At 40.7% G+C, this 14,900-nt stretch overlaps 1 protein-coding gene across 3 annotated transcripts in view; it reads right to left on the bottom strand.

Annotated features, from left to right (window-relative positions):
- The window catches only part of LOC140351150 (A-type potassium channel modulatory protein KCNIP2), a 95,766-nt gene that overhangs the window by 12,777 nt on the left and 68,089 nt on the right, over positions 1-14,900 (bottom strand). The window contains exon 1 of one of the 3 annotated variants that reach the window (XM_072436865.1): positions 10,149-10,426. The exons of the other annotated variants lie outside the window; for them this stretch is intronic. Coding sequence (XP_072292966.1) covers positions 10,149-10,263 — 115 coding nt within the window. The 5' untranslated portion in view covers positions 10,264-10,426. Of the gene's footprint in view, positions 1-10,148; positions 10,427-14,900 lie in introns of those variants that run through there. 3 annotated transcript variants of the gene reach the window in all.

The raw sequence follows: 14,900 nt of genomic DNA, 5'->3' as shown, positions 1-14,900 counted from the left end.
TGACTTTCACTTTAAGTTGCATAATATTATAGCGTAAAAACATGACTTTCACTTTAAGTTGCATTATATTATAGTGTAAAAACATGACTTTCACTTTAAGTTGCATAATATTATAGCGTAAAAACATGACTTTCACTTTAAGTTGCATTATATTATAGTGTAAAAACATGACTTTCACTTTATGTTGCATTATATTATAGTGTAAAAACATGACTTTCACTTTAAGTTGCATTATATTATAGCGTAAAAACATGATGGATTAAAAGAGCTTTGTTTGTTGCACCATCTGTTATGCATTTATCACAGATTTGAGAAGGAATAACATGCAATCACCCCACGAGCAGTATTTTCTATTTGTCTTGCTAATTTTGCACAGTTTGAAATCTAACTTGCACGATCAAATACTGCAATGTATTCCTTTGATACATTACTCTTTCATAAAGTTCTGAATACCAGTAAATTAAGTATTTTCAGTATGCATACCATACCATATATACAGTTACTTCCCAACACTGCTAAGAGGTATTTTTAAAGATCCTTTTTGAGGCAAATGGGTGTAAAGATGTCAATCCAAATTCAGTTTGTATTGTCCAGAAGCAACATTCTCCCAACCTCTTTTCCCCCATCTAATCACAAACACTCTGCTCTGCCGTATCCTTCAGGAGTCAAATCAGGTAAACATCCTGAACCGGTCGATAATGAAGAGAGGAAGAAAGAGGCACTTCAAACGCAAATAGAAGCTGAAGTTATCAGAGATGGTTGTACACAAATGACCACGGATAATAATAATTACCAAAGCACATCTACTTTTCATGTGTTTCAGGCAAATGAGGATGATGATGATTTTATGATGTTGTTGTTGTTGTTGTTGTTGTTTTATGGCGGTTGGCATCCAAGTGTTGCATTACCGCCAGACTTTATTCCTCAGACTTTGTCGTATGATTTGAAGGACCCTGTGAGGCCTTCCCCCATTCAAATGATGTCATACTTTGATTTGAACTGCTTAATTGCTAATGGCAACTCTCGAAAGCATAGACTCTTTAAAAGTCTGTAAAGGAATACATTCTAAAATCTGGAATGGAGGCAAAAGATTCTGTTGAGAAACTGGTATCAACCTCAGAATATGACAAATATGAAAACCATTCAGCGACATGTAATTGAGTGATATCAGAGAGTTTGATATTATTGACACTTAGCATTTGTCAGGAAAGCAAAGTTCAGATTCTTAGCTCTTACTGAACAAATACTTACAGTAATCGTTTTTTTTTTTTTTTTATCTACACCTATATTACACATTTTACCACAAACTTCACTTTTTTGAAATACAAATTTGAGGATAGAAAATACTATTTATTTTTCCATCCAAAAGCCATGTTTAAGTGACATTTCCACAATTGAAATTCAATTCAATTATTTTTGTTATAAAGGCTTTACAACCACCTGTATTTAGATTGGATTTCTGCACTGAAAAATGGTCAACTTCATTTTGCCTCCGTTCTGAAATTTGAAAAAATCACATGACATCGTATTTTAAAGGGTCAACAGCAGGACTCAGGTTCACTCATTTTAGCAGTGTTACCTTTGATACTATGGAAATAAATCATAAAGAAATAAACAGGCGGTAAGTCCTTGACCTATAAAACTGTCTGTCCTTATGTTTGACAGCACAAACACAGATCAAGCAATTTCCACGTACACCACAGACAAGTCTGTCAATTACATAAGATTAATTCTCCTAATTTACTTGACATTCACTAAATATACCTGCTTAATCATCAGTCAATAAATGAAAGATATCAACAAATAAATGGGTGTAAACACTCATTAAGACATAGGTCACATAATGTTTACTGACATGATCATCACACCTTTATATAAGATTGCACCCCGGGAAAGTGCTAAACAAAGAGCGATGCATCTCACCATTTATTAAGCTTAAGTGAGCATTTTAACTCAATGTTGTCCTCTCTTTGCAAACAGATGCCAGATGCCTCTTTCACAGACCACCAGCTGTTTCATGCACACACCAACATAGAAACACACTCGGCTGCTGCTTTCAAGTGGAGACGAGCGTGAAACCAAAGATGATGGCGTGAGATTGGGGAGCGTGTATTAAGTATCTCTGGTTTTATCCCCCAGTGCCCCGGCCTCTCCTCTTCAGGCTGGATACTCATCAGGCCGAGCCCTCACAAGGACAACCAGGACACGAGCCACACATTCATTACTGTGAACAAAGCTCCTTTAGCACTTGAAGAAAGCAGCACCTGCTTGTTTTACTGGAGCGATCCTTTTCTGGTCTTGTCATTAAGTTTGGACAGTGAGATACTTTGGGGGCATTAAAGGGGCCGCATTATGCTGAATCACCTTTAATGAGTTTCTAATCTTGTTATGACACCATTTCCTCATCATGTGTTTACGCAAAGTTGTATTTAGATTGATTCCTGCATGTTTGAGTTCATCCTGTTTTGTCTTGCAACTGAGGCTCGACTGTTCAGAAAGTTTCCGTTTTCACCTACCCCCTATCCCCGCCCACATCCCCCAAGTCGAGTGGTTGAGGCACAGCACACGTACGCCAGAAAATCTGCTGCTTGTCACAGTGCGTCACTATGAAGATCTGTAGTTTTGAACAGGAAGTCAATGGACCTGTTTCTATTACTAAGCAGTTTCAGATCAATATTAAAATGAACAAATGTAAAATGAATCAATACAATATAAGTGCTTGAAAAAAGCATAATATGTCTCCTTTGAAGTATTTGTATTTTAAGATGATGAGGTGCATAAATAGAAGATGTGATCAGATGTGACAGGTTTAAGTTAACACATGTGTGGATGTAACACTGGCTTGGACTCTATAGAGCAGTACGTTTAAAAGAGTGTAAAAAAGAGTAGTTTAACAAATAAAAGATAAAACAAACACACAGTTAAATCTTTAAAATTGTGGTTGAAAAAGAACATAAGATAGGACAGAGTTCACACAAACAGTCATTGCTCATAGACTAGGGCAGATTACGTACAGTAAGAAAGTTATAAAAATGCACACTACACTTGAAGATGCGAGCCCCAATCAAACTTTCAACTCTGAGATAAATGCATTAGAATGTGCAAGGATAATGAACGCAGCAAAGTAGTCATCCATCTTCATAAAGTAACTAAAGACTAAACCCTTGGTGATGTGAACAAAGGTTTATGCCCTCATATTGTTATAAAGATAGTACTCTCCATTAGCTGGCCTCTGTTGAAGGACAATTAGAAGAGTATTAGACTTTAGATGTGTGTGTGCTCTCTCACTCCCAAAGCATTATAGCTGCACTTAGGTCACACACACACACACACACACACACACACAAGGCGGATCTTTGCCAAATTTCCTTTTAGCCACAAAATAATATGCTGAGCCTCGTTGTTTAGAGGAAAACTGATGTTGTTCCTAATGGACGTGGAAGTCTTCTGAGCGCACTTCCTTAACAGTAAAAGATGAAAACATAAAGCATTTTAGTTTCTCATCAATATTGATTTTGTCATATAAGTACTTTTAATGTTTGTGTGCTCATTAGTTTCAAATGTAGTTTTAATAGCCCCTCTGAAGACTTTGACCTTATCTCACATCTGCGTTTTCAGTTGTCATGACATTGAACTAGCACACACACAAACAAATCTGACTTGAGACTACACATGGTGGTACTGACAATAATATCTCAATATACAACAGAAATGTGAAAGGACCGCAACATAACACACAAAAGGCATAAAGTCTGTACTTTGATTATTTATTCAATTTCTTTATTATTAATTCTTAAATAAAAGATATACCCTGTTCAAATGATGCATGTCTGCAAAACAACTGAAGCGTCCTGAAGCTTCATAGTGTCGTCTCTCACTTCATCATATATAAGTTGACATGGCGGTTTACACTATATTTAAAAATGATGAAGTGATGAAGCAGCAGTATCTGACAGTAAGCATGTCCATGACATTGAGGAGTCCATCAAGTCAGACACCACTTCAATGTATGTGGGAATCAAAGAGTGCAATGACAGCCCTGCACATGGCAGAGTGCCACCACTGTCATCACATTACTCTATTCTGTCCTGTAAAGAGAGGAGGCCACCCACAGAACTGTGCAAATGTGTTTGTATATGTGTTGTCAAGGAGATTATATATATATATATATATATATATATATATATATATATATATATATATATATATACTCAATAGTCTATGAGGTCAAGTGTGAATTCTATGGTGGAATTTGCCTATCCATATAAAAACTGGCAAAAGTTCAACCTCTTCTCTGTCAGAAGAAACAAACAAAAGTTTTTTTTTTTTTTTTTTTTTTTTTTTTTGCAGTAGTGGCAGGAATATGATTATTCAAGCCCAAATGTGAGGTTGTAGTCAGTTAAAGGGATTTCTATGTTGAATCATTATTTCTAAAACAGTAAATCTCCCACAGAGTTCCACAGGGCTCTGCCCACCGTCTGAGATATTAACATCAAATTCGAGGACATGAACCTATTGAGTGTGTCATTTATTGAAAAAGGCTGTAAAAAGAGTTGTTAAAATACTTGCAGTGTAATCTTCCAAACTATGAAGTGATTTACAAGCACATTTAAGCAATTTCTCATGGATTGCAAAGATATTGTCTGATGATTGCTCATCCTTAAAAGTGTTTGATTGGGAAAGTTCACTCCCAAAGAGAAGAGAAATACTCCAACTCAGAACAGTTATGCAAGAATCATGTTAAAACTTTCCTCTTTAAACATATCTATCTCTCAAAGATGTGTTGGAAGATAATGTGTGAATCATTATGAACAAATCTAACAAAATCTCACCCACTGCACAAATAAATAACTTATGTAAAACAGTATAAGCTCTTGGTCCTGAGCCATACTATAAGATAAGATAAGATATTCCTTTATTGTCCCACATGGAGAAATTTCATTGGTGCAACGCAGGAAGATACAGAGGTAGATACAGAAGAACAGATCACTTATAGGAAGTCTGAAAAACACTTTCAGTAGAAGATCTCCTATAAATAAATTAAAAAAAAACTCCCATAGACAAATAAATAAATAAATACATAAATACCATTGCATGTGATCACGACAGTAATTGCACATGAATATGTGTCACGACAGCACATAGATTGCACATGAATTTCACAGTAATTGCACATGAATTGCACATGAATTCCAACAGCAATTGCACATATGACAGAATTGCACATGGTTAGGTCAGTATTGCGAGTGTTCAGGACTAACAGTGTTTGTTGTAGAGTCTGACAGCAGCAGGAAGGAAAGACCTGCGAAACCTTTCCTTCACACAGCGAGGGTGGATCAGTCTCTCACTGAAGCTGCTCTCCAGAGCAGAGAGAGTGTCCTGCAGGGGGTGACACTCATGGTCCAGCATAGATGTGAATCTAGCCAGGACCCTCCTGTCCCCCACCTCCTGCACCGAGTCCAGAGCACAGCCCAGGACGGAGCTGGACTTCTTGATGACTCTGTCCAGCCTCTTCCTCTCCCTCTCTGTGATGCTGCTGCTCCAGCAGGCCACACCTACAGGAGCTGATGCCACCACAGAGTCGTAGAAGGTCTTCAGGAGTGGCCCTGTCACTCCAAAAGACCCGAGTCTCCTCAGGAGGTAGAGCCGACTCTGGCTCTTCCTGTACAGTGCGTCTGTGTTATGAGTCCAGTCCAGTTTGTGGTTCAGATGAACACCCAGGTACTTGTATGAGTCCACTCTCTCAATGTCCCGTCCCTGGATGTTCACTGGTGAGGGGGCAGTGGGGTGGCGTCTGCGGAAATCCACCACCATCTCCTTGGTCTTCCCCGCGTTGATGAGGAGGTGGTTCCGCTGACACCAGTCCACAAAGTCCTGCGCCAGTCCTCTGTACTCCACGTCATCGTCGTCCGTGATGAGTCCGATGATGGCAGAGTCGTCAGAGAACTTCTGCAGGACACAGCTGTCCGTGTCATGTCTGAAGTCTGCAGTGTAAAGGGTGAAGAGAAAGGGCGCGAGGACAGTGCCCTGGGGCGCCCCCACACTGCAGGTCCGAGTGTCAGACACACAGTTCTGGGCTCTCACAAACTGGGGTCGGTCTGTGAGGTAGTCCAGGATCCACTCTGCCAGGTCATACTCCACACCAGCCGTCTCCAGCTTGTCCCTCAGGAGCAGCGGCTGGATGGTGTTGAAGGCGCTGGAAAGATCGAAGAACAGAATCCTCACAGAGCTGCCAGGCTTTTCCAGGTGAGAGAGAGAGCGGTGCAGCAGGGAGATGACGGCGTCCTCCACTCCGATGCCAGACCGATATGCAAACTGCAGCGGGTCCATGGCTGAGTTCACGGTGGAGCGGAGGTGGTCCAGGACTAGCCGCTCCAGTGTCTTCATCAGGTGGGACGTGAGAGCCTGAAGCTGTTGAGGTCTTTGGGGCGCGGTGTCTTAGGCACAGGTACCAAACAGGAGGTCTTCCAGACCTGTGGTACCACCCTCAGCTTCAGGCTCATGTTGAAGACATGCTACATAACTCCACACAGTTCATCTGCGCAGGACTTAAGGAGCCTGGGGCTGATGCCGTCAGGTCCTGCTGCCTTCCTCACTTTAATCCTCTTCAGCTCACTCCTCACCTGTGCTGTTGTGACAGTCAGTGGTTGGCAGGGGGACCGTGTGCTGGGGGGATGGGTGAGTCCAGGCGAAGTGGGGAGCTGATGGTCCGGGGCAGATAAGCGAAGAGGAACAGATGCAGGGCATTGTCCAGCTGTGGAAGAGGGAGCATGCAGCTGTGCAGGGGGAGGGGCGGGTGACCGATCAAACCTCAAGAAGTGAGCATTTAAATCATTCACCCACTGTAGATCCCCCTCTGTCTGGGCAGGGGGGATTTTGAAGCCCGAGATGGTTTTCAGGCTCCTCCACACTCCCTGAATGTTCTTCTGCTGCAGCTGCTCCTCCATCCTCCTCTTGTAGCCGGCTTCAGCCTGCCTGATCTTCCTCCTCAGCTCCTTCTGCACAGTCCTCAGCTCCTCCTTGTTCCCTGACCTGAAGGCTCTCTTCTTCTCCTTCAGCAGAGCCTTCAGTTCACGATTAATCCATGGCTTGTTGTTTGGAAAACACCGCACCGTCCGGGAGGGAACAATGTTCTCAAAACAGAAGTTGATGTAGTCCGTGATGCACTCTGTGATGGTGTTGATGTCCTCCCCATGTGGGTCATAAAGCTCAGTCCAGACAGTGGTGCTGAAGCGGTCCCTCAGAGCCTCCTCGCTCTCAGCAGACCACATCCTCACCTCACGGGACACCACAGGCTGCCTGCGCACGATGGGTTCATACACAGGCCTCAGATGTACAAGGTTGTGGTCTGAGCTGCCCAGGGGAGAGAGGGGGGAAGAAGAATAAGCCTCTTTGGTGTTGGCAAAAAACAAGTCCAATGTTCTATTGTTTCTGGTGGGGCAGGTAACATACTGGGTGTATGTTGGTAGAACAGAAGAGGGAGAAGCGTGGTTAAAGTCACCAGAGACAAGGAAGAGAGCCTGTGGGTGCTGTGTTTGCAGCCTACAAGTGCAGGAGAGCAGTGCTTCACAAGCATTTTCAGCATTGGCAGACGGGGCCACATAGACTGCGATCAAAATCACATGTGAGAACTCCCGGGGAAGATAATATGGCCTCATGCCAATAGCCAATAGTTCAATATCCCTGTTACATAGCTGCTCCTTCACTGTGCAGTGTTCGGGTTTGGACCAGCTCGTGTTCACATACACCGCCAGACCTCCACCTCTTTTCTTCCCGCATTCTCTCGTTCTGTCCGCCCGCAGCAGATGAAAATTGTCCAAACCTACAATAGAGTCTGGCATTTCTGCTGTTAACCAGGTCTCTGTAAATCAAGACGCTGCTGTCCCTATAAATCCTCTGGGACCGCATGAGGCTCGCTATTTCCGTCATTTTATTTTGAAGGGACCTCACGTTACCCATGACTACGGCGGGAACCGACTTCCTGTTTCCTCCTCTCTTCTCTCGGAGTTTACGTCCAGCCCGTCTGCCTCGTTGCGTTTTCCTTAGGATGTCCGCCGGGATAACGTGACGATCTCCGGGTAAGACGACTGTTCTCCGCAGTTTCATTAGTTCCTCCTTTGTGTAAACGCGGGGCCGGAGCCGGGGGACTCAGAGCCAAGACACATCGCCACGACACGACGAAAACACTCAATCCAGCCGAATAAAGTCAAAACAAGTTAATTTAAAGCGATTCCAGTGCGTGTCCCGATCGTTCGTGAAGTTCCTCCTTCATATAAACGTGTATATAAACGTGTACCGACGACACGCCGTACTTTAGCGGCGTGTCGTCGGCGGTGGGCTCGCTCGGAGCTAGCTCACATCACAACAACACGACGAAAAACGCTCAAATCCAGCCGGAAAAAAGTCAAAAACAGTTGAATTAAAAACTGTTTTTTAATTATGTGTAATACGTTCAGCCTTCTGAAGTCAGTTCCTCTATTAAACAGAAAATTCATTAGCTTAAGTACTCATGGGGGAGTTGGCACACAGACACACACAAGCACACACATTTTAAGGCTGCCACATTCCATAAAGAATAGACAGTGCATGCAGAAGAGACTGATGCAAACAGTGTAATGGAAATTTAAACATGCCCTTGCTTTTGTGAGAGCATCCAAATACCAATTATTGGCACTAAAAGAAAATTGCCTCCTCATATCAACCCTCACATCATCTTTGTTATTTAAAACAGGGTTTGGATAAGGCCTGCTTTAATACTTGAATAATTTATCAGATGAGATGGACATCAGTCAATATTACGTCATCAGGCTCAAACTAAGTCCACAGACACTCATGAGGTTTAAGAGAGTTTCACCATCTGCAGGAAGATAAGAATTCAATCTCTTTTTGTCACAAAGGAGGCCCAGATAAGGAAGTGTAAAGTGGTCCGGACTTGGCGCAGACACAACATGGGTCATCCAGATAAGATAGAGGCCAAATGAGGGATGGTGAATTTGGTGAGGACGTTGGACATTAAACCCTGGATTTCATGGTGTAAAAGAGGGACTGTAAAAATATATGTGTTAAATGATGTCCCACTGATGTTCCTGATGTCCATCTTTGCAATGAAACTGTGAATTGCATGTTTATTCATCGTATTTATAGCCTCGATATTATGCCGAACTTTTCAAGTCACAAACTCGTGGTATATGAATAGCATGAGGAAGGACCTCAATTAACAGGGATGTAATGATATCCAAATCTTACGATGCGATATTTATTGCGATATTGTTGAGAGGCTACCAACATTTTGGAAACAGTACTTTTTCCTTGTAAAATGCCTTTACAAGCCTTTTGTGCAAAACATTACTCTATATATTTCACACGCAAATTACAGTAAAAACTAAATTCTTCCATTATTTCAGCTCTTATTGATTGAATTGTTTTGATTGTGGTTAGTTCAGAACTCATTATAACATTCAAACTGTCCAAATCCAATCTGCTGCACTTTACTCGACACAATGAGGCCTTGTCAAATCACATCAGGTGAGTTCTTTCCATATATCAGAGCAGTGTAAGGCTACAGGCTAATGAGAGCGGGGCTGACATTCCCTCAGTGAGGCAGCGCCTCGACGCTGCACTCAGACCCACTCTGTCCATAGTGTTATCGATCACAGGGTAAAAGCACCCCCCCAGGGGCAGGGGGAGGCTGCGCACAGCTACAGTTACTTGTGTGTGTGTGTGTGTGTGTGTGTGTGTGATTCAAGGGGAAATTCCTTCTATAATAATAGCAGTAGGAAGCTTAAATTATACATAAAAAAATAAAATACTGAACCACTATGTTGCCATATAGACTATACTTACCTGATTTGGGCCGTATTTTGAAGACTTTTTCCTTATGTTGTCAAATTGTTAATCACTATGGCAACGGTTCTAATCAACCCATAATTCTGACCCACGGATGAACTGGAAAAGGAAGCCACGACACAGGCACACACCAATAACTGATGTTGATTGGCTGTATAAAAATGACTGCAGAGGAAGTTGTAGAAAGTCCCCACCACCAATTTCAATTTGTGACGCAGAGAAAACAAAATTTTAAAAATGCAGATGAACTCATGTACCGGTAGTGTAGAAATAAAATCTGAATTGAAACTTTACAATTTTACCTTCTCCACCAACTGGCTCAAACATCCCAAACTGCTCCAGGACTTTGATGAAGAGACCCATGACCACCAGCACTGCGATCATCTCTAACCCATCTAGAGACAACATGATGGGCATAAAAGTTTGTCATTGCCCATCCACTACCAAGCCGGGGTGGAGGATGGCACCACTGTCCTGAACAAGAAAACTTTGTCCAACTTCTTCACTTCTGCATCGTCTCAGGATCTAGTTTGAATATGTCCAACATCGTGTCACAGGGCGGTCTTATCCCCATCATGCCAAACGCCCAAAAAAGTTTCTATTCACTCTTCTCTGCCTTTACGCCCGCTCTGTGTAGTAGTCCTTTGGCAGTGGTTGTCAAGAAGCAAATGTTGCGAGGGGGAGGGAGCGAGGGAGTGAGAGAGTGAGGGAGGAGGCAGGGGGCGAGGGCGGAAGCGAGAGGGCAGAGGGAGCGAGGGAGCGAGGGAGCGAGGGAGCGAGGGAGCGAGGGAGGATCCAGACACACTGAGAAGGTGAGGTGGGCTGCGATAAGGGGCGAGCGTGGGGGTTAGAAATGTCCTCCCACACATGTGACATTACCTCCATGGATCTGCTTCATTCTGTTTCCACGGTAACGGCAAAAGAGTCCGATTTAACTAATAGAAGGTTATTAAAGATGCCGTTTTTGTTTATGGGAATATTAATGATATTCATGGAGATGGATTTCGACTCGATCTTAGCATGTCAAGACATAATAAAAGGTAGAGTGAATATTGACCTTTATGTTAGTTGAAGACCATTTGTTGGCTGAAGAAAATGTACAGCCCACATTTTATATTTAAATATTTGAGTTGCACAGTTAATCACAATGAATTAAATAGTCACAATCAACAATGTAATTGTAGAGTCAAAATGAAAGAACTAAAATGGTGCTAATTCTGTTGTTTAGACTTCTACAAATATGTTCTGAAATGTTTTTATGATACTTTAATTATACAAGTTATGCAAAGTCATAAGATTGTTTCCTCATCAAAAACATTGCATTAAGAACATTAATCTTTGTCAGATGTGTTCGGAGCATTTTTAGCACGTCGGAGGAAAGTTGGCATTTGTTCATCTCACTTATGTAATTCCCTTTGCTGCCAGTAGCAGGAGCCGAGAGTCAATTCCAGTTGCGGTAAACGCTAGAGGGACATGAAGTCATTTTTGTTTTTGTAAATACCTTTTTTAAAGCTCTAAATCAAGGGATATCAAAGTAAAGGTACTCAAGAGCACGTTTGAAGGACAATAACGACACAAATGATGCATAATATTTGTCTTTTAAGTATTCTAAATGAGGCTACATGAACTAGCCTCATTTAGTTAGTGGACTGAAAAGGGGGCATGGTAAAAGCTCTCCAAGCTATTAGGCACACATATAATGATTTATACAGGCAACTACTAGTAAACAGTGTTTTTATTTGTAAAAAGCAGATCAAACTCATAATTCCAGAAATCTCAAACTAACTCAATCCATGCCTTATAAATGTATATATTCCGGCAAAAAAATAATCATTTGATGAAGAGAATGTGTGAGCGACGACTCCATCCACCAGTTAATCAACCAAAAGACTATCATACTTTGAATTTAATTGAATATCACAAATCTAATCACAATCACAATACCTGTCAGGAAAAAAATAAACGGAAATTTTCCTCCCAAAATTGCACAGACCTACCTTTTTAGAAATAGAAATTCCACTTTTGTAACGCAGATATACAAACATATAAAGTAAACCTTGTAATTTTCCAAAGCTCAAAATGGAAACAGAGCATGACTAAGCATTACATTTTCCAATAATTCTATAATAGTCTTATTAAATGAAACTTTTATGAATGTTTGTATTTATTGAGCATCAAACCACCTGCATTCCCTCCTTGCACGTTAAACTGCCATTAATCAGACTTTTTGCAGAGGCATTTTCCAGAAGCAAAGCACGTCGTTTCTGTTCGTCTGCCTCTCTGCCCCTCCCAGCCGCTCTCCCACAGAGAGTATCACCAGACCTTTGCTACCAAAATAACCAAATCTCAAGTTTTCCTCTCTTAAATCCAGCCCTGTATATGATTCTACCGAAAAACAACTTGTCAATTCTAGTACATAGGTGTCCTCATCTCCTCGTTTTTTTGTTTTTGACAGTATGCCGTATCTCCCCTCATTATGGAGACGTCTGTCACAGTGATAACCTTGTAAATAAAAAACACAAAGTGTCACAAGGTGACAGGGAACCTAACCCCCGGGTGCTGTAATTCTTACTCACTCATAGTTACCACAGGATCGCCCCGGACCTACACTATGCAGAACTGTGTAATGCGTATTGTATTGAAGGCAGCTCCTATTGCAGACATTGTAGAGTAAACAGTGAAAAATATTGAACCAGAATAGGGAGTGGGAGAATGAGAAATCTGAGCCGGACCTGTTGGTATAAACACGTTTATTTATGGACGAGATGCTATTTTGATAGAGGGAAAGGAGGAGAAAAGGACATCGACGAATAAAGTACTACTCAAGTACTGCTAATTGTAAGGGCAGCAACATAGCATTGCGCTTTGCTTTGAATGCCTTGAATGTGGAAAAGCGCCATAATAATTATTCTAATAATATAGTATAATATAATTATACTATTATACCTACATTATGCAATCCCTCAAAAATAAAGTAATAATCCCAGCTTCACTACTACTACTATCCTACTGCATGTAAACCTAAGATACTGTTTTAGATTATAAAAGTATTGAAAATAAAGCTTAGATATAAAATGTACTCTACACTAAAGGTATTCTTTCCTCACCTGTAGAAAAGGACAGATCGAGTCAGTGGATGTCACGGACACTAAGGTTTGGTCTCGTGAGATCATATTTGAAAGGTGCAGAGGGAAATGCATTTATTCTTTATGAGACCAAAGACACCAGCTCTGGTCCAGGGGGAATTCACACTGTGGAAATGCCCTTAACATACTTTTCTGCTTTATTTCCACTGCAAATTGTTCATTGTTGGCTACTGTGATAGTATGGCTGATATATTGAAACCTGTAGATTTAAATAAGATAAAATGTGCAGTCAATAAAGGCAAATAACAATTCAATAATTTGATTGAAGTGCATTACTTTGTGTGGTGGGACAATCCCTGGGGTAGATAATTATCATAGTGTCATAGTCAAGTTGCAGTTTGCAGTTTTGACAGTTTAAACAATCAAAATAAAGTATTAGCAGGTGAATTTTTTTGTAATGTATATGGATTTTTTAACAGTTCATGTGATTTAACAACATTATAGAATCGCTATTGTTTAAAAATGAGCTCATAATATATTTACTGGGCCTTCCCACATGAAGCTGAATGCAACAAATAACCTCTACCTATGTCACATCTACTGCTCATGTCCAACCAGGAAGTCACATTATAAACATCACCAGAATTGTCAAACTGTGGGAAAATGGGCAGATTTTTGTTTTTGCGTAATGTACTTATGTCAGACTTCAAAGCTAACTATTAAAAATATACATTGAATGAACTTAATGTACACAATTGAGACTGTGCACATAAGTCAACAACTTTGTACCAGACTAAAGATATTTGTTCTGTGTTCAGTCTTTGATTTTGGATAATGGGTAAGTCAGAGATCAGATGAAAATGCAAACTTACATCACTTCCTCTGTTCCCCTTCCAGTCCTTATTGATTTTTCCAAATTTCTGCTGCTGCTAAATTTACTGTAAAGAGATGCTTTGGGCAGTGGAAGGAAACAGAAGGACTATGTTTCACTGAATCATGACCACGTCTTTACATTTCACCTTCACCTCTTTGGTTTTTCAGTGATCTCACAGCGACAGGTTTAATGATGTATTGTTTGTGTGTATTTTAGTTACTGTCATGTATATGTGAGACTGATGGAAACTTTTAAGGGCTAAAGCAATCATCAGTCGTTCATACATGTATTATTATATTCTTGAATATATGTAATTTTTACAATCTAGATCCCATTGCCAAGTGCTAAAAAAACATTTTCAGTTCTGTTAAGCCGGTCGTATTGATTTTTGCATGTTGCATTCTCTATTCAACACAATGTGCTAATTGGAGAACATGAGTATCGATCTGGGATTCAATAAGGCTCGACAGGCACAGAAAAACACAGAAATGACAGACACTAAACCTGAATACAAAAAGTGTCGCAATCACACATTTCAATCGTCCCATCACATAGACAATGCATTGTGGCCATAACGGCTATATTTACTATCAATAACAGCATGGCAATAACCAGGAACAGTGCAAGTCATCAATACATTATAACACAGAACATAAAAGCAGATAGAGGTGGAGAGTCGGACTGGAAAAGGAGAGAAACTTGAAATTGTGTGTCAGCTAAACTAGGACATCTAGTGGGCACAAAGGGCAGAGTGTGTGAAGCAAGTCAAGATTGTTAAAACAGCATGACACAGCAAAAAGACAAATGTAATAAACATTTCTTGTTCCTTGTAGACTCATCAAATCAATTTAAGATATGGCTGCAAGATTAATCACAACCTAATCAAAATCACAATTTATATAAAAGCAAATACAATCTTTAAGCACAAATTTCCCCCACAAACAAATGTCTTATTCTGCTAACCCAGTAGTTTAGGTTTGTTCAAATGTGATTCTTATTCGTCAGTCTTTTTTGTCAAGTTAAAGATAAAGAACATTTATTTGTCCCACAATGAGGAAACTCAAACTTGATTAAATGTGAACTTTGAACAGAAT

This window comes from Eucyclogobius newberryi, unplaced genomic scaffold (assembly GCF_026437365.1).
Source record: "Eucyclogobius newberryi isolate DKJ021-1_F unplaced genomic scaffold, fEucNew1.0.hap1 SCAF_8, whole genome shotgun sequence".
Lineage (NCBI taxonomy): Eukaryota > Metazoa > Chordata > Actinopteri > Gobiiformes > Gobiidae > Eucyclogobius > Eucyclogobius newberryi.
This window is presented reverse-complemented; position numbering and strand designations above follow the sequence as displayed.